Raw genomic sequence first — 25,459 nt, forward strand, 5'->3', positions numbered from 1 at the left:
GACAATACAGTGCAAGACCCCACAGAAATGCTGCCAGACGGGGCACTGCTTGACAGACGGAAGGGGTGCACTCTCAACAGAGCGAGAGTGGGAGTTTGCAGGATGGGAGACAATATGGTGAAGTGGGGTTTAAAGACCAGCGAATCCTGTGAGTGTGGCAAAAGGGTGCAGATCATTGAACACGTTCTGTGCAACTGCCCACTCTCACCCGATTTAGCTGACACTGGCCTGCTCAACATCAACCACACACTAGAGCGGCTGGCTGTCTGGTGCGACAAGCTGTGATGACGAGTGGTAACAGATACAGTCAACTCCAGGAAGTAGCATATTCACACTCCACACCTCATACCTAAACTGACGCAGTCACTGTCCTATTGTGTTTCCATTTGCCAAAGAGTTCCTCTTGCCAAAAGTAACTGTCACTATTGTTTCTTGTCAGAAATTATGTTAAGATACTCAAAAGTTCAAAGTAAATTTATCACGTATGCATATGTCACCATATACAACCCATAGATTCATTTTTCAAAGCATTCACAGTAGGACAAAAATACAGAAGAGTCAATGAGAAACTGCACACAAAGACTGATGACAAACCAATCTGCTAAAACTTTATCTACATACAATCGTCTATGTACATAAATATACATAAGCTAATCTTATGGGTATACGGCCACACTCAATTACCAATACATTGTGTCTTGTAGGATTGCTTTTATATTTATTGTATTTTTATGCTACATCGGATCCAGACTAACAATTATTTTGTTCTCCTTTATACTCATATACTGAAGAATGACGATAAACAGTCTCGGATTGTCACATGTACCGAGCAAGATACAGTGAATAACTTGTCTTGTATACTGTTCACTGAGAAAATGCAGCGCAGGTCGGCAATAAAGTGCAAGTTCATAACAAGGTAGATTGTGAGGTCAATAATCCATCTTATTGAAATAACCATTCTGTAGTTTCCTAACAGTAGTGTAGACAAAACTACAGAAAGTAGTACTCCTTTTGTGCCAAGACGAGGCCACCCTTAAGGTAGAGGAGCAACACCTTATATTCTGTCTGGGTACCTCCAAACTGATGACATGAACATTGATTTCTCCGTCCTGTGAACCCTCTCCCCACTCCCTCAACTGCTTATTTCTTCCCCCGTCCCTTTTTCCTACTGTCCACTCCCCTGTCCCAACAGATTCTTTCCTCTCCAGTCCTTTACCTTTCCCACCCACCTGGCTTCACATATCATCTTCCAGCTGGTCTCTTCTTCCTCTCATCACCATTTTATTCTGGTATTATCCCCCTTCCTTCTGAGTCCTGAAGAAGGATCTTGACCCAAACGTCAACTGTTTGCTCTTTTCCATAGACAGTGCCTGACCTGCTGAGTTCCTCCAGCATTTTGTGTGATTTGCTTTGGATATCCAGCACCTGCAGGCTTTCTCATGTTTGGAAGCAGTAAATGATTGGAAGCAGCGGAGCCTGGGGACAAATCACTGAAACTCTTTTTGTAGAAAAGATTCAATGTCCTAAAAGCAAGGCGATTTTCCCAACAATGTTGCAGTAGATCCAGGTCCCAGCAGTTGTAGCTTGAAGCAAGCCTTTTGAATGTGACACTTAGATATTTATCACACAAAACATATAGTGATTGTGTCAATTCAAATCAAATCAGTGAGGATTGTGCTGGGCCTCCGGAATTAACTTAGCCCACTAACAACTATCAAGATAGTTTAGGGCAATGCTATACTTAGCTATAAATAAATTTAGAACCTTGTACTAACACTAACCGGTGTGTCTTTGGAACGTGGGAGGAAACTGGAGCACCTGGAGGAAACTCATCTCCCGAACTATGCCATCTTCTCACATCTACCATCAGCCAGGAAGTACAGAAGCATGAAGTCCTACACCACCAGATTTAAGAACAGATACTTCCCTTTAACTATCCAGTTCTTAAATCAACCAACACAATCGATTCCACCTTAGCAAAGAACAGTACGAACAGTACGAACCATCGCTTGCACTACGATTGACTTGTCACTGATTTTTTTGCACTAATTTCTTGCAGTGAAGTCTCTTCAATATCATGTATGTTTATGTTACATAGCCGGGGGAGGGGGAAGAAGAGGAGAGGAAGTGGGGATAAGCTCCCACTACATATTAAAAAATGCTCCCAGTGGCCTCTAACAACCAAGTCCAGCTCCTGGCCTTCACATGTGGCTTAGCTACTAAGGCTGGCAAAACCATCCATTTCCACCGACAGGAAAAGGGGGCAAAGGCAGGTTACTGGCACCGTAAAACTAGTTGCTCCAGGCAGATGGGTTTCGTCAGTCATGGCTGGCAGCTCATCTAGGAGAAGGAATATCTGATCTCAATCCCCCACTGCTTTGCACCTATACCCACTCATGGGGAAGTCTTCGGGAGTGAACCCTGAGGAAAAATCCAGAGCTGGAGTCCCTAAGGCAGTCCTACATTGAGCTCAATGCTGACTGGAAGCTCCTGTGACGCAGCTGGTGCCAAACTTGTCAGTCTCTGCCGATCCTTTGGATTCTTTGGCTGAGTGGAGACAGGCAACATCTTGCTCTCTATATTGTACTGCCCTGGCTTGTGCATTACGTAGACAGCTAGGACACAATATTCATGCCTGACCCGACCAACAGAGAGCCTCAATTATGTCTATCTTATGAGCTGCCTTAACCTTAAGGTGCCCATGACTCTGCTGCCAGCTTCTTATTGTACCTGTGCACAGTGACAATAAACTTGACTAGACTTTCCACCTCCCAGCTTCTTACTGAGGGTGAACGATCATTAACAATATGACACCAAATAAAACCAATTCAAATACGATCAGCTCCCAACTATTTGATGGATCAATTTTATTCACGACATACATTTACATGTGTTAGGAATTCACTATGATGTATATTAGTCAGGGTGTGGCATGCAACAAGAAACAAAAACATTCAACAATTATAAAGAATATAAAATAAAGTTGGAGATTGAAAGTACAGATATGGAGTAACAAGTGTATTCATAGAGAGCCTATAAAAATATTCACCCCCCTCCTTGGAAGTGTTCATCTTTTACTGTTTCACAACATTAAATCACAGTGGATTTAATTTGGCTTTTTTGACACTGATCAACAGAAAAATACCCCTTTGTGTAAAAGTGAAAACATATCTCCACAAAGTGATCTAAATTAATTACAAATATAAAACACAAAATAATTGAATGCTTAAGTATTCACCCCCTTCAAATCAGTATTTAGTAGATGCACCTCGAGCAGCAATTACAACCTTGAGCCTGTATAGGTCTCAAACAACTTTGCACATCTGGACACTGCAATTTTCCCCCCATTCTTCTTTACAAACCTGCTTAAGCTCGGTCAGATTGCATGGGGATCATGAGTGAACAGTCTTTTTCAAGTCCAGCCACAAACTCTCAATTGGATTGAGGTCTGAACTCTGACTTTGTTGATTTTAAGCCATTCCTTTATGATTGGAGTCATTTTCTTGCTGGAAAACAAATCTCTGAAGTCACAGTTCTCTTGCAGACTGCATCAGGTTTTCCTCCATTATTTCCCCGCATTTTGCTGCATTCATTTTACCCTCTAACTTGACAAGCCCTCCAGGGCCTGCTGCTATGAAGCATCCCCAAGCATGATGCAGTCACCACCACGCTTCACAGTAGGGATGGTATTTTTGATGATGTGCAGTGTTTAGCTTACACCAAACATAGCGTTTGGTTTGATGGCCAAAAAGTTCAGTTTTTGGTTTAATCAGACTATAGAACCTTTTTCCAGCTGACTTCAAAGTCTCCCACATACCTTCTGGCAAACTCTAGCTGAGATTACATGCAAGTTTTTTTTTCAACCATGGCTTTCTCTTTGCCATGTTCCCATAAAGTTGTGACTGGTAAAGCACCTGGGTAACAGTTGTAGTATGCACAGTCTCTCCCATCTCAGCCACTGAAGCTTGTAACTCCTCCAGAGTTGTCTTATGTCTCTTGGTGACTTCTCTCACTAGTCCCCTTCTTGCACGGTCACTCAGTTTTTGAGAACAGAGTGCTCTGGACAGATTTAAGCTGTGCCATATTCTTTCCATTTCTTGATGATTGATTTAACTGTACTCCAAGGGATATTCAGTGACTTGGAAATTTTCTTGTACCCATCTCCTTACTTGAACTTTTCAATAATCTTTTTATGGAGTTGCTTGGAGTGTTCTTTTGTCTTCATGATGTAATTTTTGCCAGGACACTGACTGACCAGCAGTTGGACCTTCCAGATACAGGTTTATTTTTACTACAATCAGTTGAAACACCTTGACTGCACACAGGTCTCCAAAAACAGATCTCTATTTAACTAATTACATGAATTCTAAAACCAATTGGTTGCACCAGTGATGCTTTGGTGCATCACATCAAAGGGGGGGGGGGGGGTGAATACTTGTGCAATTAATTATTTTGTGTTTTATTTTTGTAACTAATTTAGATCACTTTGTAGAGCTCTGTTTTCACTTTGACACAAAACAGTCTTTTTCTGTTTATCAGTGATCAGTAAAAGCCAAATTAAATCCATTGTGATTCAATGTTGTAAAACAATAAAACATGAAGACACCAAAGGAGAGGGGGCAAATACTTTTTATGGGCACTGTACATAAATACCAGCATTTACAACGTAAATGGCATTATAAAAAGTGCTTTATCGTGTTTACAGTGCAGGAATGGGGCCAATTAATAGACAGGGCGGGGAGGCTAACTAGAACGGTTGATCCTGGGGGAAGAAAATTTTAGGAAGGCGCTAAGTTTTTCATCCATTCTGTGGATGGGGCTGCAGCCGGCTGCTGCCTCTCGCAGGACTCTGCACTGCAACTGGCCCCACCTGTTTATATTGGGACAAGATTCCAACAAACTCTCTTTAATAAAGCTGCCAAAAGGACAGGTGAGTGTGTCAGCATTAAATGCAGGTGGTAGGCTGCTCTTGCAGCCAATGTACCAGCAGGAATAGCAGCAAGAGTAGCTCTTTAAGTCATTGTTCAAACTGCAAATGGAGCATTGTGAGCAGTACTGGGCCCTTGAGAAAGATTGTGCTGGCGTTAGAAAGGAGATTCATGAGAATTACCCCAGGAATGAAAGGGTTAATGTACACGGAGCATTTGATGGTTCTGGGTCTGTATTCACTGGAGTTGTGAAAAATGAAGGTGGGGATGGGGGAGAACCTCATTGAAATCTATTAAATATTGTGGATATGGAGAGGATGTTTCCGATAGTGGGCAAGTCTAGTACCAGGGGGTACAGCCTCCAGATGGAAAGACATCCCTTTAGAAGAGAGATGTCCTTTAGCCAGGGGCTGGTGAATTTGTGAAACTTATTGCCACAGATGGCTGTGAAGGTAGAGGCCAAGGCACAGAGCATACTTAAAGTGCAGCTTGATAGGTTCGTGATCAGGAAGGGTGTCAAAAGTTACGGGGAGAAGGCCGAAGAATGGGGTCGAGGGAAAATAAATCAGCCATGATGGAATAGCAAAGTAGACTCAAGGGGCCGAATGGCCTAATTTGCCCTCAGGTTTTATGTTCTTATGGTCTTAATACGTTTTATTTTATTTCCAAAATACAAGCCCTTCCAGTCCAATGAGCCATACCACCCAGCAACCCACCATTTAACCCTAGCCTAATCACAGGACAATTGACAATGACCAGTTAACCCACTAACCAGTATATCTTTGGAATGTGGAGAAAACTACAGCACCTGGAAGAAACCCACGCGTTCACGGGCAGAACATACAAACTCCAAGTTGTAACAGTGTCGCTCTAAATGCTACGATATGGTGGTGTGAAATTTTATTTCTAATGAACTGAAGACCCCATTGTTAAGTTTTGCACTATTTATTTTTTAACTTGAATTGTCATGTCTTGTCTTGCATTGTACTTCTGCCACAAAACAAAATATTTCACGTCATACAAGTCAGTGACAAAAAGCCAGATTCTGTTTTTGATCCTCAGTTCATATTTGACATTGTTACGTCTTAAAGAACTGTTGTCGACAGCCGTCAGCCCATTCCAACACACAGGCCAGAATAAATGCTAGACAAGTGTCCTGGCAATAATCAAGCACATGCTTTCTGGCACAGATGATGTTCAAAATGAAGAGAAAAGATATCAAATTACTGCTTCTTAACTATAGAACATAGACCAGTAGAAAACAGTACAGGCCCTTCAGCCCACAGTGTTGTGCCCACCTTTTAACCTAACCCCTCCCTCCTACACAGCCCTCCAATTTTCTGTCATCCACGTGCTTAAGAGTTTCTCAAATGTCCCTAACATATAGGTCTCTACCACCACCCCTGTACCCACCACTATCTGTATAAAAGTTCACCTTTGACATTCTTCCTAGATTTTGTCCAATTGCCTTAAAATTATAAGCAACAGACTCTACACACAAAATGCTGGAGGAACTCAGCAGGCTTTAAAATTACTCCTTTTAGAATTAGCCATAAAATAATAGAGTCAGCATATTATAAATCATACAGTATTAGATACAGAGTTTACCTAATATTACAGGAACATATATTTTCATATCAAACTACAAGATAATTCCAATGTCCAAATCAGACACCTCCAACTGTACCCAGTTTCCACTAATAAAGACTTCAAGATACATGAACCTTATTTGTCACATGTACATTGAGACATACAGTGAAATGTGTCATTTGCACTAACGTCCAACACAGTACGAGGACTGTGCTGAGGGAAACCCACAAGTGTCATCACCCTTCCGGCGCCAACGTAACATGCCCACAACTCACTAACCCTAACCCACATGCCCTTGGAACATGGGAGGAAACTGGAGCGCTTAGGGAAAACCCACGCGGTCATATGGAGAGCTCTTTACAGACAGCATTGGGAATTGAACCCCAATCTTACAGCTGGCGCCATAAAGAGTTATGCTAACCACTATGCTCTTGTGCTGCCCAAACTATACGTACCCAGGAAAGCTGGACAATAATGGGATTTTCAGGCAATACATCTCTTCTTTCAAAAAGAATGAAATTACACATCTGGGAGTAATTTCACAAGTCTGCAATCTATAAGGAGTACAGATCACATACGGAAGAATTACACTTAAATTGTTTGAACTTTGTCATTCAATTTTATGCATAAATGCATAGACATATTTGTGATACCCTAGATTCCCAGATTTTCTCTCTTCCGCACGAGTTTACCCAAGCGGGGGCACAACTCCCAAGGGGAGAGGCTAGTGTAATGCTAACACAACTCTAGTGACCAGGTTTCAATTTGTACATTCTCCCCGTGAACAGGTGGGTCACCTCTGGGTGCTCCAGTTTCCACCCACATTCTAAAGACAAGAGGATTCAGGTTTATAAATTGCGGGCATGCTACGCCACACTAGAGGGCTACCCTGGCACATCCTTGGCCTGGCGCAAGCAATATATTTCACTATTTGTCTTGATGGTGCGATATACACTCAGTGGCCACTTATTAGGTACATGTGCTTGTTAATGCAAATACCTAATCTGCCAATCAAGTGGCAGCAACTCAATGCATAAAAGCACGCAGACATGGTCAAGAGGTTCAGTTGTCATTCAGACCAAACATCAGAACGAGGAAGAAATGTGATCTGAGTGACTTGCCCATGGAATGATGGTGCCAGACAGGGTGGTTTGAGTATCTCAGAAACTGAGGATCTCCTTGGATTTTCAGGCACAACATTGTCTGGACTTTACAGAGAATGGTGTGAGGAACAAAAGACATCCAGTGAGAGGCAGTTCTACGCCTTGTTAATGAGGTCAGCTGACAGCAACTCAAGACAACCACGCATCACAACGATGACATGCAGAAGAGCGTCTCTGAATGCACAACACGACAAACCTTGAAGTGGATAAGCTACAGCAGCAGAAGGTCATGAAGAGATGTATTCATACCCACAACCAGTAAAGAGGCAAAAAAAAACTATTGTCCAGCCTACATCAATAATTCACTACTCTCCTAACTGAGATGTAATTTACCCAAGTTAGGAACTGTTTCTGACACGTAGTATCTCCAAACCATACCAATTAGCACAATCGCTTTACAGCACCAGTGAAGACCAATTGGAGTTCAATTCCCACTGCTGTCTGTAAGGAGCTTATATGGTCGCTCCATGACGTGGTATTTTCTCCAGGTGCTCTGGTTTCCTCCCACATTTCAAACACAAGACATAGGTATCAAATTAGGTTATTCAGCCCATTAAGTTTGCTCCAGCATTCCAATTTATTACCCCTCTCACCTCAATCTCCTGCCTTCTCCCAGTAACATTTAACACCCTGTCTAATCAAGAACCTATCAACCTCCATTTTAATTATACTTAATCACTTGGCTTCTGCGGTAATGAATTTCAGACTCACCACACTCTGCGTAAAGGAATTCCTCCTCATCACGGACACTTAGATTTAGAATTAATGGGCATACTGTGTTGGTGACAGCAGTGCAGTTACACCTGCAGGCTGCCCCCAGTATAATCCAAGGATGGTGTGCGTAGGTCGCTCACACAAAACAAAGCATTTCACTATGTTTCGATATACATTGGACAAATAATGCTGATATTTCAAAGTTCAAAGTAAATTTATTATCAAAAAACGTGTAAGTCACCATCAGATTCATGTTCAAGCGTACATTTGGTGAATGTATCTATAAAGTCAATTGACAGAAGCAGCATGAAGGGTTTCAATGTGCTTCGGGGGGGGGGGGGGGGGGGGGGAAACAGAAGTTAAAACAGGCGTCCCATCCTGGGGAAGCTGCAGACGTGTTCTCTGAGATTTATTAATGAGCCACAGCTGCAGACTAAGTTCTCCACTCCCTCCTCCCCCCGCCGTCACCCCTTTCCTCAATCTCATGTTTCTGATTCTCATAATTAGTCGACTTCTCCTTATTTCTACAAACAAGAGTCTCAACTGCCAACTGACTGACATTCATTCTCAACAATCAATGTCCTGGATATTTATAGCTTATTTATTACTGTATTTTCTTTGCATTTGTGCAGTCTGTTGTCTTTTGTACAGTTATCTATCTTTGTCATGTATGGCTCTTCATTGATTCTGCTGCATTTCCTTGCTCTACTTTGAATGCCCGCAAGAAAGCAAATTTCAGGGTAGTGTCTGGTGACATACATGTACTTTGATAATAAATTTACTTTCAACTTGGATTAGGTTACCAACCAGTTGATACATCCAAACACTGACACAACCCAAATGACAACATACAAAATTTAAATTAATTTAAAATTAATAAGTAAACTGCTTGTTTCATTGAAAATGCCAGGGGTCTACAAGGATGTTGTCAGAACTTGAGGGCCTGAGTTATAGAGGAAGAATGAATGGGTTAATACTTTGCAAGCAGGCTTTTATCCACTGGGGTTGATAAAGACTAGAAACAGAGGCCACAGGTTAAAGGCAAAAGGTGCAATATTTAAGTGGAACACAAGGAGGCCAGAGGGTGGCGCGAGTGTGGAATGAGCTGCCGGCACAAGTGGTGGACGTGGGTCTGATTTCAGCATTAAAGCAAAGTTTGGACAAGTACATGGACGGGACAGTATGGTGGGCTACGATCTGGGTGCAGGTCAATGAGACAAGATGGAAGAAGTTTGGGCAGATCTGAAGGATAGTGCTCTATGACTCGAATGCACACTACACTACCAAGAGATTTCTATAAAAACTCAGCTGCCTGAAGACAGAAAACATCACATCATATTCAAAGGTAGAAACAGGAGAGGATGCGGAACCAGAGATTGAAACGGTAAATGTACGTTTAAGGGAAAATGGACAAACATGAGGGAGAAGGGAATAGAGGGCATTCCCTCTTCCCACTGTTGCCATCAGGAAGGAGGTACAGGTGCCAAAGGGGAAAATTTCACTCAGCTTCACGCCCCCTATCACTGAACTGTTCTAAGAACCAAAGGATTCACTTTCGAAGATTTTTTCATCTCATGTTCTCAATATTTATTTTTTTGCACTTTGGTTGTTTGTCCATCTTTGTTGTGTGTGGTTCTTAATTGATTCCATTGTATTTACTGTGAATGCCTGCAAGAAAATGAATGTCAGGGTTGGATATGGTGACCCATATGTACTTTGATAATGAATTTACTTTGAACTCATGAAAAATCTTATTCGCTTGAATCATCTCGAAAGAGCAAATCCACAGAGTTCTTTCACAAAAGGCACACACATCCCCACCATCAGTAGCATCCACGTGAGGTGTAGCCTCAAGAAAAGCAATATCTGTGCGATATCCCCACCATCCAGGCCATGCCATCTTCTTGCAGTTCCCATTGGGATGAGGTACAGAAGCCGGAAGTTCCACACCACCAAGTTCAGGAACAGCTACTTCCCTTCAACCATTCGGTTCTAGAGCCAACTGGCAAACCCTTCATCTCTACAAGTCAGCAAGATTATGACCACTCAGATTACTTTGCACTACAATGGACTTTGGTTCTGTTCTGTTTTACTCTTGTAAAAATTGTGCATCATTAATGTTTTTCTTGTAAATACTGCGTATCTAATGCTCTGTCCCTGTGATGCTGCTGCCAATAAGTTTTTCATTGCACCTGTACACATTTGGACTTCTGCAGATGACAATAAAGTTGACTTTGACTGTCTTGGTAATGGTTTTACACCTGTGGAGAACATTCTGACTGGTTGCATCACTGTTTAGTATGGAGATCTAATGCACGTGATCGGGAAAAACTGCAGAGGTTTCAGACTCAGACAGCTCCATCGCGGCACTAGTTTTCCCACCATCGAGGACATGGTCAAAAGGCAGCGTGTCAACAAGTTGGCATTCATCATGAAGGATATTGCCCTCTTCTCATTACTACTATCAGGGAGGAGGTATACTGAAGATGTATACTACGGGACCAACTTTATTCGCCATATACAATTACATGTGTTAAGAATTTGCTTAGTGTGACAGGCAACAACAAAAAATTCAATAACTTTACAGATTAAATAATTATAAAAAATAAAATTAGAAGTACAGGAATGGAATAAAATGCACATGAATACACAAATAACAGTATGTATTTACAATGCAAACAGTATTATACAAAGTTTTAGGGAAGTTTCTTTCCCTCAGCCATGAAATTTCTGAACAGTTCATGAACACCAACTTACTATTTTGTTCTCTTTCTGCACTAATTTGTTTACATATTCTTATTGTAACTTACAGTAATTTTTATGTCTTGCACTGTATGGCTGCCAGAAAACAACAATTTTATGACATATGTCAGTGATAAACCCAATTCTGAATCTGACAGTTCAAATGGTCTGATGTCAATATCAGTTTGAATTTAACTACTCTGAACTGATTTAGTAAACCCAATGACATACTTCATCACTGAATCACCACTGGAGCCACAAAGAATAATACCAAGTTTTCAGCATCCCACACTCTGAATGAATTGGTTATATCCACACTTGTGCACAATGTGGCCAGTGTAATGCACAAAGAATATTTACCATCCCGGCAGTTACCGGCATCCTGCTGAGGAGGGTTGTTGTTTGTGAACTGTCATACTTGGTTTTGTGGAAAATAGACTAAATCTGAGAAGAGATGACAATTCAGCACCCAAACTCATTCTATCACAAGACACAGAAGCAGAAATTGGCCATTTTGCCCATCAAGTCTGTTCTGCAATTTCACTGAGTGAAATATGATCACTCTCAATCCCATCCTCCTGCCTTCCCCGTGACTTTTGACACCCTGACTAAACAAGAACTCATCATCTCCGCTTTAAGTATACCCAATGACTTGGCTTTTACATTCAATCATATCAGATCTGTTTGTGTCCATGTGTCCGTGTGACCACGAGGGTTTCCTTTGAGTGCTCCGGTTTCCTCCCACAATCCAAGGATGTACTGGTCAGGGACAGTGAGCTGTGGTCAGGGTACGTTAGTGCTGGAAATGTGGCTGCACTTGCGGGCTGCCCTTAGCATGATCCTCGCTGATCTGATTTGATGAAAACTATGCATATTAATCTACATTTTGATGTACATGCAACAAATAAAACTAATCTTTATGAAAAAAATAAACACATCACAAAAATATCATTTCCGAATAACCCAGGTCTGACTAGAAGACTAAGTCCCCACCCCCCATTTTCACAAGAACCTGGACTCCACCAGAGGACATATTAAACCCTTTAATCACCGTAGAAGGCTCAAGCTCTCGTATGAGTCAGAATGCTGGTGTGTGACAGGGCATTTCCTTGGCAAAATGTCATCATTCCATACTACGAGCCTCTGGAAAATCCTCCGTATCTTCTGGACAAGAAAGATCTCCAACCACGCTCTACTCCTTCAGTGTCACCAAGAGGTCATGGCCACAATTGTCATGAGGAAACATTGAAGATGGACTGGCCATGTAATGAGAAGAGAAGCCAGCTCCATCATCACTGGACCCCTGACGGGCAGAGGAAACATAGGAAACCAAAGATAACTTGGCGCTATTCCATAGAGGCAGAAATGAGGACCCTGAACCACAGCTGGGCACAATAGAGAAGATGGCCAAGGACAGACAGCAACTATCTAAGACATACCCTCCTTTCATTACTACAGTTGGGGTGGAGGCACAGGAGCCTGAAGATATGCACTCAATAATGAAGAACAGCTTCTTCCCCTCTGCCATCCGATTGCTAAATACGACCTCACTATTATGCTCTCTATTTGCATTTATTATTTTTATATAACTTCTTGTTATAATTTAGAACAACTTGTGTTGCTGTCATAAAACAACACATCTCACCACATATGCCAGACGGAATAAACTTGATTCAGATTCAGAAGGGTGCTTGTTAAAAATTGGCTATAAAAATCTAGGCACTTTCTACCCTAACTTCAAATTGTACGATGGCAATACTGTAACAACACAGATTTTAATCCTTCTGATTAAAGAATATAGGACTAACAATAACATTTTTTAAATTGAAATACAGATCCCTAAGACAGGAAAGACAAATATAATGAAGTAATGCATATATTGTTTGTGTATTCCTCAGATATTTTCAAATCAAATAAACCACATAACCAAATTTTAAATCTTCCCTCGTGTCCTCTTACGAAATTGCCCATGAAGATCAAATATCAAAAGCAGTAGGCAAACAAAGCAACCCGTTCAGTATGTACTGCACTCTGTATTATACCCAGAAATTTGTGCATGATAGGCCCCTATAAATCCTACATCACACTTGCTAAGTTTCACTTCAACACTAGTACTGAAACAGTTCCTTTCAAGAGACCACAGCCTTGCTGTTATACTCGATGTGTTGAACAAAATTCAAGAATACAAGGGTTTCAGTAGTTGATGTGCTATGCTCTCTTAAGGACCTCTGCTGAACTAAAGCCATTCAGATGAGACCATAAGACACAGGAGCAGAATTGGGCCATTCAGCCCATTGAGTCTGCTCCACTATTCCATCATGGCTGATTTATTATCCCTCTCCAACCCCTCTCTCCTGCTTTCTCATTGTAACCTTTGAAGCTCTGATTGATCAAAAACCTTTCAACCTCTGCTTCAAATATACCCAATGACTTGGGCCTGCAGATTCACTACCCTCTGGCTAAAGAAATTCCTCATCTCTGTTCGAAATTGATGTCCCTCTATTCTGAGACTGTGCTCTCTGGTCCTAGACTCCCCCACTATAAGAAACACCCTTTCCACATCTACCCTTTCTAGACTTTTTAATATTTGATAGTTTTCAATGAGATCTTCTAAACTTTAGATTCTTCTAAAGCCTGGCAAGTACAGGCCCAGAGCCATCAAATGCCCCTCATATATTAACGCTTTCATTCCCAGAATCATTCTCATGAACCCCCTCAGAACCTTCTCCAATGCCAGCACATCTTTTATTAGATAAGAGGCGCAAAACTGCTCTCAATATTCGCAGTGCAGAATGACCAGTGCCTTATAAAGTCTCAGCATTACACCCTTGCTTTAGTCTTCTCGATAGCCTCTACAACCCTGAAGTGGCCTTGTTAAATTGACTTTCTGTTCTGTGCCACCTGTTGGCCTGACCAGTTTGTGACATTCAGAAATACAACTGCAGTGTTCACAGTTGTGCCTGAGGAAGATGCACTGAACAAGCCCGTGTGCCTGTATTTAGACTTCCACACTGAGGAAAGTTATCACCACAAGAATGTCAGAAAGAGTGGCGCCACAAGAAAGCAGCATCCATCATCAAGGCCTCAGTCCATCGTGGGTAAAGCCCTCCCTCCCACTGAGCAAATCTACACAGAACGCTGTCACAGGAAAGCAATATCATCAGGGACCCCACCATCCAGACCATGCTCTCTTCTCGCTGCTGCCAACAGGTAGGAAATACAGGAGCCTCAAGTCCCACACCACCAGGTTCAGGAACAGTTATCACCCCTCAACCATCAGGCTCTCGAACCAAAGGGGATAACTTCACTCACCCAATCACTGATGTGCTCCCATAACCTATACACTCACTTTCAAGGATTCTTCATCTCATGTTCTTGATATTTATTGCTGTTTATTTATTATTATGATGAAACACCAACAGCCTTGAATGGAAAATGCTACAAAAGGTATTGGTTATAGCCTAATTCATCATGGGTAAAGACCTCCCCACCCTAGAGCACAATGACATGGAGCACTGCCACAAGAAAGTAGCTCCAGCAAGTTCAGGAACAGTGATTACCCTCCAACCATCAGGCTTCTGAACCACCATGGATAACTTCACTCACCTGAATGCCAAACTGGCTACCGGCTCACTTTTAAGAACTTTACAACTCATGTTATCAGTAAGATAAATAATTGTGTCATATTTTTTTGTACTTGAAGTTTGTTTTTCTCCCCTGCACATTGGTTATTTATTAGTATACATCATTTATGCAATTATTTGTGAGAAAATGAGATTGATTTTCTTGCAGATATTCACAGTTGAACAGAGAAATACAGTGGAATCAGTGAAAATCTACACATAGAGACTGAAAAACAACCAATGTGCTAAAGATTATGATTTCAGTCAAAAACTGCCTGTAAAAAAATTTATGATAGAGCACATTCACTGAGAAAACCAAAAGTCAAGTGGAGTTTATTGTCATCTGCACCTCTCCCTGTGTGCACAGGTGAAATGAAAAACTTCCTTGCAGCAGCATTACGGGCACAGAGCATCAGATAAAGATTTTAAAGATTAGCTTTTATGTCACATGTTCATCAACACATTGAAGCATAGAGTGAAAGGTGTCACTTGCATCAAATCAATGAGGATTATGCAAGTGTAGCCATGCTTCTGGTGTCAAACGTGGTATGCCCACAACTTACTAACCCTAACCATAGTAACACACAAAATGCTGGAGGAACCCAGCCTCTCTGATATCTTGGGCTGAGACCCTCCATAAGTAGCGATGAAGGGTCTTGGCCTGAGATGTCGACTGTTTTTATAGATGCTATCCAAACTGCTGAGTTCCTCCAGCATTTTGCGCGTTACTCCGGATTGCCATGACCTGTGTTTAACTGCACATTTCTGGAACGTGGGAGGAAAGTGGGGGCACACAGGAGAATCTCACATGGTCACAGAGAGAAGGCACATTCTCCTTACAGAATTGGACTCTGGTTGGCGTCCACTGGCTCTGTAAAGTGACGTGCTAGCCGGTACGCTACCATGCAGCCCACAATATAAGCAGCATTCACAGGAAAAACACAAAACAGTTTTTTTTAACAAGAAAAAAAACAATAGGACAAAAAGAAGTGTGATTTAGTGCAGAGTGATCATAGTCACAAGAGATTCTGCAGATGCTGGAGAAGCTCATCAGGGCAGGTAGCATTTATGGAAAGCAATAAAGAGTCAATGTTTTGGGCTGAAACCCTTCAGCAGGACTGTTTATAAAGTGGCCATAGTGTTGCTGCACTGAGTAGTCAGTGTGATGTTTATCATTTCAAGTATATTATGCAAATTACACTAAACATTTGTTTCAGCGAACCTGCAATTCAATTTCAAGAAGCCACTGCCAGCCATTTATTCTCAGTTTATGGTTTCAGTGTAAATTAACAGTCTGAACTCACTGACATTCCGTTATTGTACCATAACTCAAACAAGGAAACATATCCAGGTTACTAAAGAATTTCCAAGACCGGGAGCATGAGGTGCGCCACATGCCAGATATTCTGAAATTTGATCAGATCTAAAACTAAAAAGAAAATGTATCCTCAACCCAGAAGGGAGTCACTTTATAGGATTTAATATGTTTCCAGTGGCCAAAGTAGATAGAAATTGAAAAGAATTTAAGACCCGTTTCTGAACAGAACTGATAAGTGACTAGAACTCAAAATCATGAAAGAATTTCACAGATGGCAAATGACAAAACTGGACCTTTAAATATATTTCTTCACAGTGATGCGATTCCCCCCCCCTCCCCCGCAGTAAAAAGATAGCAAGGAACCACACGGATTATGAATCAGCAATCTGACAACATCCCAGCTACATATGGTCAAATAGTCACACAATTATTAACAAACTGTGTGAAATAGTCATACATCAAATAATCCTACATACTTATTAGCCAAATAACATCAAACTATATAAAATAAGTAAGTGCTTTTTTCAGCTGCTGAGGTACCAGATCAGATTCAGAATAATTCCCCAGCGAGTTTATAAATGACCCATTGCGGACCCTGACACTCTGTTGACAGCACTGATAACCCTCTCAGCACTAAGCCACTTCCTCACACCTCCAGTTTTCCGTGTGACCACAGAACCTCTGCAATTCGGTGCACACGCACACTCAACTGCAGATTCCTTAAGCCCCTCACAACCAAAACTGTGGACCCCAAAAGGAGATAAACGAAATAGGCGAGATGCCGAGTTCCTCCAGAGCCTCGTGCCCAGGCCACCAAGTGCGTTCACTGCCGATGGGACCCAATCCTCATCCCCTTCCGCCGCCCACCAACACTGAGGAAAGTTTCAAACTACCAAACCGAAACTTGCTGTAAACATCTCAGCCGGTATCTGATGCGTGCTTGGATCTAAAAACGCAAAAAATCGGGCCTCCATCCCAACTTCTGTTGCAACGCAGCCCGTCAGCACCAGTAGGTGAATGATTAACCCGCTCTCGACGGGCAAAACAACTGCCTCTCGCCTCCTGACCGTCACGCTGATCATTTAACCCCGAGCAACGTGTTGTTAAACCCACCAACCTGCAGTTCGGCGGCGGATCCAACGTGATATCGGCCAGCTCCTTCTGGATCCTGTCAATCAGAAAACGTTGATTTTCTTCAATAAACACACACACTCATGCCGCGGCACCCGTTCTAGACCAGCGCCAGCCGCTCTCCAGAGATCCCCCTTGCTAAAGTTGACGGAATTAAAAGTACAGAAAAAGGGAAATAAAGCGAAAAGACCCTGACCTCTGCTCGAGGAGAAAGCAAACATGGCCGCTTGTGGTAGGCTCCAAGAAGCCAAGCACCGTGGAACATTTCCCCCCAACTCGGTGTCTCCGGCTCCCGGGAGGGGCGAGCGCCGGGTGCCGCGGCAGCCCGACGGGGCGGCTGACAGCCGAGGAGGGGGCCGGGGGTTCAAATCGCGGCGCTGCCTTTCTGCACAAAGCAATTTTTAGCTCCTATGCAAATCAACCCCGGGTATTAAAGTGAAGCGAGGGTGAGGTAAAAAGAGAAAACGAGAGGCGTGCGAGGGGCAAGTCCCGAGTCGCTCACACTCACCTCTTGGCGCTGGTGGTGAGCAGTTTGGGATTCTTGCTCATGGTGTTAGTCTTGCTTTCTCGTTTCCTCTTGTTTCCGCCGCCGCTGCCTCCGCCGCCGCCGTTGTTGTGGTTGCCGTCCGTCTCCCCGTCGGCTGCGGGCGGCGAGCAGCTGGGAGAGGACGAGGAGGGGCTGGAGCTCGCCCTCGAGTCGTCATCCGACATCGCGGCCGCCGGCACAAACGCTTTCCCTTGTGCTGAGACACGACAGTGTGAGTGTGTCTCACCAACTAAACACCCGGGAAATACAACAAAGGACTTTAACAACAGGAATCACGACACAGAGAGAGAGAGAGAGAGAGGGGGGGAGAGAGAGAGAGAAAAGTAAATAGCCAAGCAACAGATCAGTACCCGGAGAGGAAACTGTACATAGAGAGGGCGAGGATACAGTGTCACTCTGAGTGAGTCACAGTGTGTGTAGTGTAACACTCAGAGGCGTAACTCGTGGACTAACACTCGCAGGGTAATATCCCGTCACCACGCTGAGGAGTTACTCTCCTCTCCACCCCTGCTCTCATACCCTCCCTCTATCTCCCCCTCCTTCCCTCGTCCCCATCCCCACCCACCCTCCATCTCCCCTACTTCGCCCCGATCCCCTCCTCCGTCTCCTCCCCTCCGACCCCCCTTCCTCTCCTCCCTCTCTTCCTTCCCTCCCCTCCTTCTGCTCCCTCTCCCCTTCCCCTTCCTCTCCTCCCCTCCCACCTACTCCCCTCCCCTCCTCTACCTCCTTTCCCCTCCTCTACCTCCTTCCCTTCCTCCCCTCACTTCCTCCCCTCCTATTCCCTTCCATTGATGTTATGCTGAGGCAGATAGTGTTGGGGGAAACAGGTAGGATGCAGAAGAACTTAGATTAAGAGAGTGGGCAAGAAAATGACAAATGAAATTCAATGTTGAAAAATGCATGATCATGCTCTTTAGTAGTCGAAATAAATATGTGGACTATTTACAAAATGGGGAGAAAATCTAGAAATCAAAGATGCAAAGGGGCTTGGGAGTCCTTGTGCAGAACACCCTGAACGTTCACTTGCAGGTTGAGTTGGTGGTGAGGAAGGCAAATGCAATGTTAGCATTCATTTCAAGAGGTCTAAAATACAAGATCAGGGATGTGATGCTGAAGCTTTATAAGGCACTGGTGAGCCTCACCTTGAGTATTGTGAACAGTTTTGGGCTCCTCATCTCAGAAAAGGTGCGCTGGCATTGGAGAGGGTCCAGAGGACTTTCACAAGGATGATTCCAGGAATGAAAGGGTTATCACACGAGGAATGTTTGATGGCTCTGGGTCTGTACTCGCTGGAATTCAGAAGGATGAGGGGGGATATCATTGAAACTTTTTGAATGTTGAAAGACCTAGACAGAGTAGATGTGGAAAGGATGTTTCCCATCATGGGGAGTCTAGGACAAGAGGGCACAGCCTCAGGATAGAGGGGCATCCATTTAAAACAGAGATGTGGAGAAATTTCTTTAGCCAGTGGGTGGTGAATTTGTCACTACAGGCAGCTGTGGAGGCCAGGTCGTTGGGTGTATTTAAGGCAGAGATTGATAGATTCTTGATTGGACACGGCATCAAAGGCTGGGGAGTGGGGCTGAGGAGAGGAAAAAGGATCCGCCATGATTGAATGGCAGAGCAGACTTGATGGGCCAAATGGCCTAATTCTGCTCCTATGTCTTATTATGGTCTTATTTTTGAGCAGGTTGCAATCTTGCAGTTCATATTTCACAAGGGAAACATTTTGCTTGCTTTCTCATGAGTAAAACACAATGACTTGTGAATTGAATTATATAGGCACGTGTGTTTTAAATAAACAATATATCAGAATTGTTCTGTTAGAGACATCTAACATCTTGTGAGTGTTACTCTGCATTTCCAGCATCTGCAGAACCTCTCGTGTTGATGTTCTGTGTTGTAAAAAGACCCTGATTTATTGTGTGGTCAGTTTGGAAAGAATCTACATTTTGATGTGTCACCTTTTGTCACCCTGGTTTTCCAAACTGCTGGAGAACCATGAAGAACTCTGAAAGATCAAGGAATATTTACTAATAAAATAGGTATATACAGAAAGGTGCCAGTAAAGGGCCAGGAACATCATAAAGGATCCCACCCACCCTGCTCATGGACAAAAATGTCCAATTCCCATCAGGGAGGAGGCTATGTAGCATTCACACCAGGACCACCAACTCAAAAACAGTTACTTTCAACAACTCCACCCACTAACCCACCGCTCGACACCCTCAATCACCATTACTTTATCATTTCCTGTCAGACATTTCCTATCTGGACATACAATCAAATTGTATATAAGCCATGTTATGTATTTATATTTATCGTGTGTTTTTGTGCTGCGTCAGATCTGGAGTAACAATTATTTTGTTCTCCTTTACACCTTTGTACTGGGAATGACATTAAACATCCTTGAAACTTGAAAATGTCACCGCATACTACCCTGAGATTCTGAAATCTGAAAGATAGCCCTGGCAATGTGACAGTTAATCTGCACACAGACAGTTCCCACAAGTAGAAAGGTGATAATAGCCTCGTAATCTGTATTTTTATTGCTGGTAGTGAGTGGCCAGGTCTATGAGAGTTTCCTTTTACTTGAAGGCAGCATTAACAAAGCAGCAGTATTGAACAAAACAAAACAGCCCAAGAGGTTGAGGGCCCAGTATGACTTTTCATTTAGAAATACAGTGTAGAACAGGCCCTTCCAGCCCAACGAGCTGCACCACCCAACGACCCACCTATTTAACCCTACCTTAATCACAGCACAATTCACAATTATCAAGTAACTGACTAACCAGTAGGTCTTTGGACTGTGGGAGGAAACCAGAGCATCTGGAGGAAGTCCACATGGTCATGGGGAAAACGGACAGGCACCTTACAGGTAGCACTGGAATTGAACTCCAAACACTGCTGTAGTAGTGTCACCCTAACTTCCCGTATGCAATAATATGGCCATTGCATGTGGGCTCATGGTCTTCTGCTGTTGCCCACACACTTCAAGGTTCAACGAGATGTGCGTTCAGAGATGCTCTTCTGAGCACCACTGTTATGTCATGTGGTTATTTGACCTACTGTCACCTTCCTGTCAGCTTGAACCAGTCTGGCCATTCTCCCCTGACCTCTCTCATGAACAAAGTGTTTTTGCTCACATAACTGCTACACTAGATTTTTATTTTGTTTTTTGCACAGTTCTTTCCTCTTTTGAGGGAGTTTCTCCAGCATTTTGTGATTTTTTTCCTGGATTTTCAGCGTCTGCAAAACCTTGAGTTGTAGTGAGAAATCTGAGGCAGGTTGTGCTCTGACTGTCATTGAGGAAATGCCAATATCTGTTATCCCCACATCTTCCCTTACTTTCCAGTAGAAGGCTCCCTCAGGGACCCTGGCTTTGACCCCCCCCCCCACCCTCTCTGCACGCTCCCCTCCATTCACACCATTCCCGCTACTCAGATCAGTCCTGACAAATCAGTCTCCTACTGTGAGACTGTGATTATATTTCAGAATTCGGTTTAATATCAATGGCACGTTGTGAAATATGTTGTTTTGTGGCAGCAGGGCAGTCCAATATGTAAAAATCACAGTAAGTTACAAAATAATAACCTCAATGTTGAACTGACCTATTGGCTCATTTTCAAGGACTCTACAACTCGCGTTCTCAGTCTTATTTGTTTATTTATTAAAATTTATTATTGGCACAATTTGTCCTCTTTTGTACGTTGGATCCTTGTCTATACTTATTATTGATTTAGAGAAACCGGCCCTTTCTGTCCAACAACCCACACTGCCTAGTAACCCACCTATTTAACCCTAGTCTGAACACAGGACAATTTAATGATCAATTAACCTCATAAACAGAACATCTTTGGACTGTGGGAAGAAACTGGAGAACCCAGAGGAAACCCACATGCTCATGTGAAGGACGTATACAGTTCTTACAGATGACAAAACTTATTTTTCTAAATGCCTACAAGAAAATGAATCTCAGGGTGGTATATGGTAACTTTGATAATAAATTTACTTTGATTGTTGAACTTTGAAAGAATAGTGCAGAAGAGAAATGACGAGGTATGGACTGTTCTGAAATCTGATGGACATGAAGAACAAGCTTTTCTAAAAAACTGAACAACACACACAAAATACTGGAGGAACTCAGCACGTCAGTCAGCATCTATAGAGGGAAACTAACAACCGATGTTTCGGGTGAAGACCAAGAGTGTCTGACTTGCCGAGTTCTTCCAGTATGTATGACAGGACATTTAAGAGACACTTAGAAAGGCTCATGGATAAGAGTAAAATGGAGGACCATGGGGGAGGCAAGGGTTAGATTGATCTTAGATTATTAGGTCAGCACAACTTCGTGGGCCAAAGGGCCTACACTTCGTTGTACTGTTCTAAGTTTCATATTCTAAATCTAGGTCTAGATTTCCAGCACTTGCAGAACCTCCAGTGTTTCTGTTTTACATAAAACATTGAATGTGTGTCTTCAGGCTCATGTACCACCTCCCCATTGGCAGTAATGAGAAGAATGCATGTCCTGGATGGTGAGGGTCCTCAGTGATGGATGCTACCTTTCTGAGGCACAGCCTCTTGAAGATGGACAATCCAGCCAGATGTAACACTAAGTTCATGTCCACAATGATATGCTAAATTGGTTTAGTATTGTACTGGGGTAGAGCGAAAAGCTTGTTTTGCATAGTACCCATACAGTTCAAATCATTACACAGTGCATTGAGGTGAAACAAGTTAAACAATAACAGGATGCAGAATAAAGTGTAACTGCGTATGTGATCCATTGGGGAAATTTGTCACCATATGTGTTTTCTAACAATAAAGGAGGAGGCCATTCCTCCCATCAATTCTATGTCAGCACTAAAAGCAGAGATTCACATGTACCTCCTCGAAAACTGGTCTATTGCATTAGGTGCCCTCAGTAAGGCCCCCTCAACATTGGAGAGACCAAGCACAGACAGGGTGACCTTTTAATCTTCAATGTCCATCTGTAGCTCCTGGTTTCATGCCATTTCAACTCCCCTCCCCATTACCGCACCAACTCTCTGCCCTCTACCTCCCTCCTTCAATGCCAAATGCAAGCTAGAGGAACTGCTCCTCATGTTCTCAAATTTAAGTTCAAGTTTATTGTTATCAGACTATATACGTGTTTAACCAAACAAAACAACATTCTTCCAGACGGGTTCTGCCCTGGTAGTTGACAATCCAACAGTGAATTCTCCAACTCCAGGTAACTCTCAAGCCCTCTGCCCTTTCTCTCTCCTCATAATTCACCTGGGTCCTCTCACACACCTTCTTCTTCCTAACAATCTCCCTCCACTCTCCAGCCCCTTGTTTCTCAGTTAGTCCCCCACCCCGCTACCCCCCCCCCCCCAGCCTGGTCTCATGTGCTTATCTCCCACACCCTCTCTGCACTCGGTCCCTCCCCTTCCCCTACTGTTGCCATTTGTTCAGTACCCCTCCCTTAGCTAGTTCCGCTCACCAACTTTCTTCTCCCCCCTCCCCATCAGGTAGAAGGTACAAAAGCCTTAAAGGTACCACCAGGCTCAAGGACAATATTTATCCTGCTGTAATCAGACTCCTCTTGTACAATAAGGTGGGCTGTTGACTTCACAATCGAATTCATTATGATCTTGCACTTTACCGTTGCCCTGTACAGCACTTTATTGGTTATCGTTATCGATTTACCTTATTGGCATCGTTATTGATTTACCTTATTCTAGCTCAATGTACTGTTTACAAATCTTTTACTTATTTTTTTAAAAGACTCAGTGAGATTGCAAGAGCGTTGCTATCTCTTTAGAATCCCATCCTTTCAGTGTACAGTGTGAGTGAAGGTACTATTATCATTCCTACACCCATTGGGTTTCGAGCATTCAGCGTAACATTGTAACAGTGTAGGACTGTAAGGCAAGACCCTTAACAGGGTTGACGAGCAGAGAGATCTTGTGATCTGCGTTCAATGCTCCCTGAAAGTAGCTGCACAGGTTGATAGGGTGGTTAAGAAGACATATGCTATACTTACCTTTGGGTCAGGAAGTTATGTTGCAGTTTTACAAAACTCTAGTTAGGCCACAACTGTAGTATTGCATACAGTTCTGATTAGGAATAATGTCAGGAATGAGGGTGCAGAAGAGGTTCACCAGGATGTCTGGATTAGAGGGCGTCCGAATCAGAATCAGGTTTAATATCACTGGCTTACTATTTTTGCACAGGTTTAATATTTTTGCAGCAGTAGAACATTGCAATACATAATAAAAAATTATAAATTACATTAAGAAAGAGATATAAAATATTGAATTAAGTAGTGCAAAAGAGAGCAAAAATAAGTGAGATAGTATTCATGGGTTGATTGTCCATTCAGTAATCTGATGGCAGAGGGGAAGATGGCATCTTTAGGTTCATGCACCTCCTCCTTGATGGTAGCAATGTGAAGAGGACAATTCCTGAGTGATGGGGGTCCTTAATGATGGATGCTGCTTTTTTGAGGTATTGGGTTTTGAAGGTATTCCTGATGCTGGGGAGACTGGTGCTCACGATGGAGCTGGCTGAGTTTACAGCTTTCTGTAGCTTTTTTCAATCCTGTGCAGTGGCCCCTCCATGGAACATCTGCAGAAATTTGTGAGAGTCTTGATGAAATGCTAAGTCTTTGTAATTGCATCAATATGTTGGGCCCAAGATAGATTTTCAGAGGAGTTGACACCCAGAAACTTGAAACTGCTCACCCTTTCCACTGCTGGTCCCTCACTGAGGACTGGTGTGTGTTCCCCCAACTTCCCCTTCCTGAAGTCCACAATCAATTACTTGGTCTTACGGATGTTGTTGCGACACCACTCGACCAGCTGACCTATCTCGCTCCTGTACGCCTCCTCATCACCATCTGAAATTCTGCCAACAACAGTTGCGTCATCAGCAAATTTAAAGATGCCATTTGAGCTGTGCTGAGCCACACATTGTGGGTGTAGAGAGAGCAGAGCGGTTGGTTAAGCACACACCCCTGAGTTGTGCCATTGTTGATTGTCAGTGAGAGACAGATGTTATTTCTGTTTTACTCTGACTGTGCTCGACTGGTGAGGAAGTCAGCATCCAGTTGCTGAGGGAGCATGTGCTATAACAAGAGTTTGCACAAACTTGGGTTGTTTTCTCTGGAGTGGCAAGGCTGAGGGGAGATCTGATAGTGGTTTATCAGATTATGAGAGGCATAGACAGAGTAGACAGACAGTATCTGTTTCCCAGGGTTGAGATATCTAATACCGGAGGGCATGCATTTGAGGTGAGAGGGGTTAAGTTCAAAGGACATGTGAGGGGAAGATGTTACATGGAGATTAGGTGCCTGGAATGCATTGAGCCTCATCTCCGTTCTAAATGGATGTCTCTCTATTCTGAAGCTGTTTCCTCTGGTCTTAGACTCTCCCAATATAGGAAACATCCTCTCCAAATCCACTCTACCGAGGCTTTTCAAAATTCGATAGGTTTCAGTGAGGTCACCCCTGACTTCCACGAGTCCAAGCTCGCCTCGTATGATAACCCTTTCATTCCCAGGATCATTCTTGTGAACCTCCTTTGAAACCTCTCCAATGCCAGCGCATCCTCTCTTAGATAAGGGGCCAAAAATTGCTCACAATACTCCAAGTGAGGCCTCACCAGTGCCTTATAAACCATCAGTAGAAATTTGTAAGAATCTTTGGTATCAAATCTCT

General features: G+C 43.0%; 1 protein-coding gene across 1 annotated transcript in view; it reads right to left on the minus strand.

Annotated features, from left to right (window-relative positions):
* LOC140713900 (ubiquitin-conjugating enzyme E2 E1-like) overlaps window positions 1–18,165 on the minus strand; it is a 73,890-nt gene extending 55,725 nt beyond the window's left edge. The window contains exons 1-2 of the mRNA XM_073024558.1: window positions 17,718–18,165; window positions 17,196–17,246 (exon numbers count right to left, since the gene is read on the minus strand). Coding sequence (XP_072880659.1) covers window positions 17,196–17,246; window positions 17,718–17,920 — 254 coding nt within the window. The 5' untranslated portion in view covers window positions 17,921–18,165. The remainder of the gene's footprint in view (window positions 1–17,195; window positions 17,247–17,717) is intronic.
* Window positions 18,166–25,459: the final 7,294 nt, after the last annotated feature.

This window comes from Hemitrygon akajei, chromosome 20 (genome assembly GCF_048418815.1).
Source record: "Hemitrygon akajei chromosome 20, sHemAka1.3, whole genome shotgun sequence".
Taxonomy (NCBI): Eukaryota; Metazoa; Chordata; class Chondrichthyes; order Myliobatiformes; family Dasyatidae; genus Hemitrygon; species Hemitrygon akajei.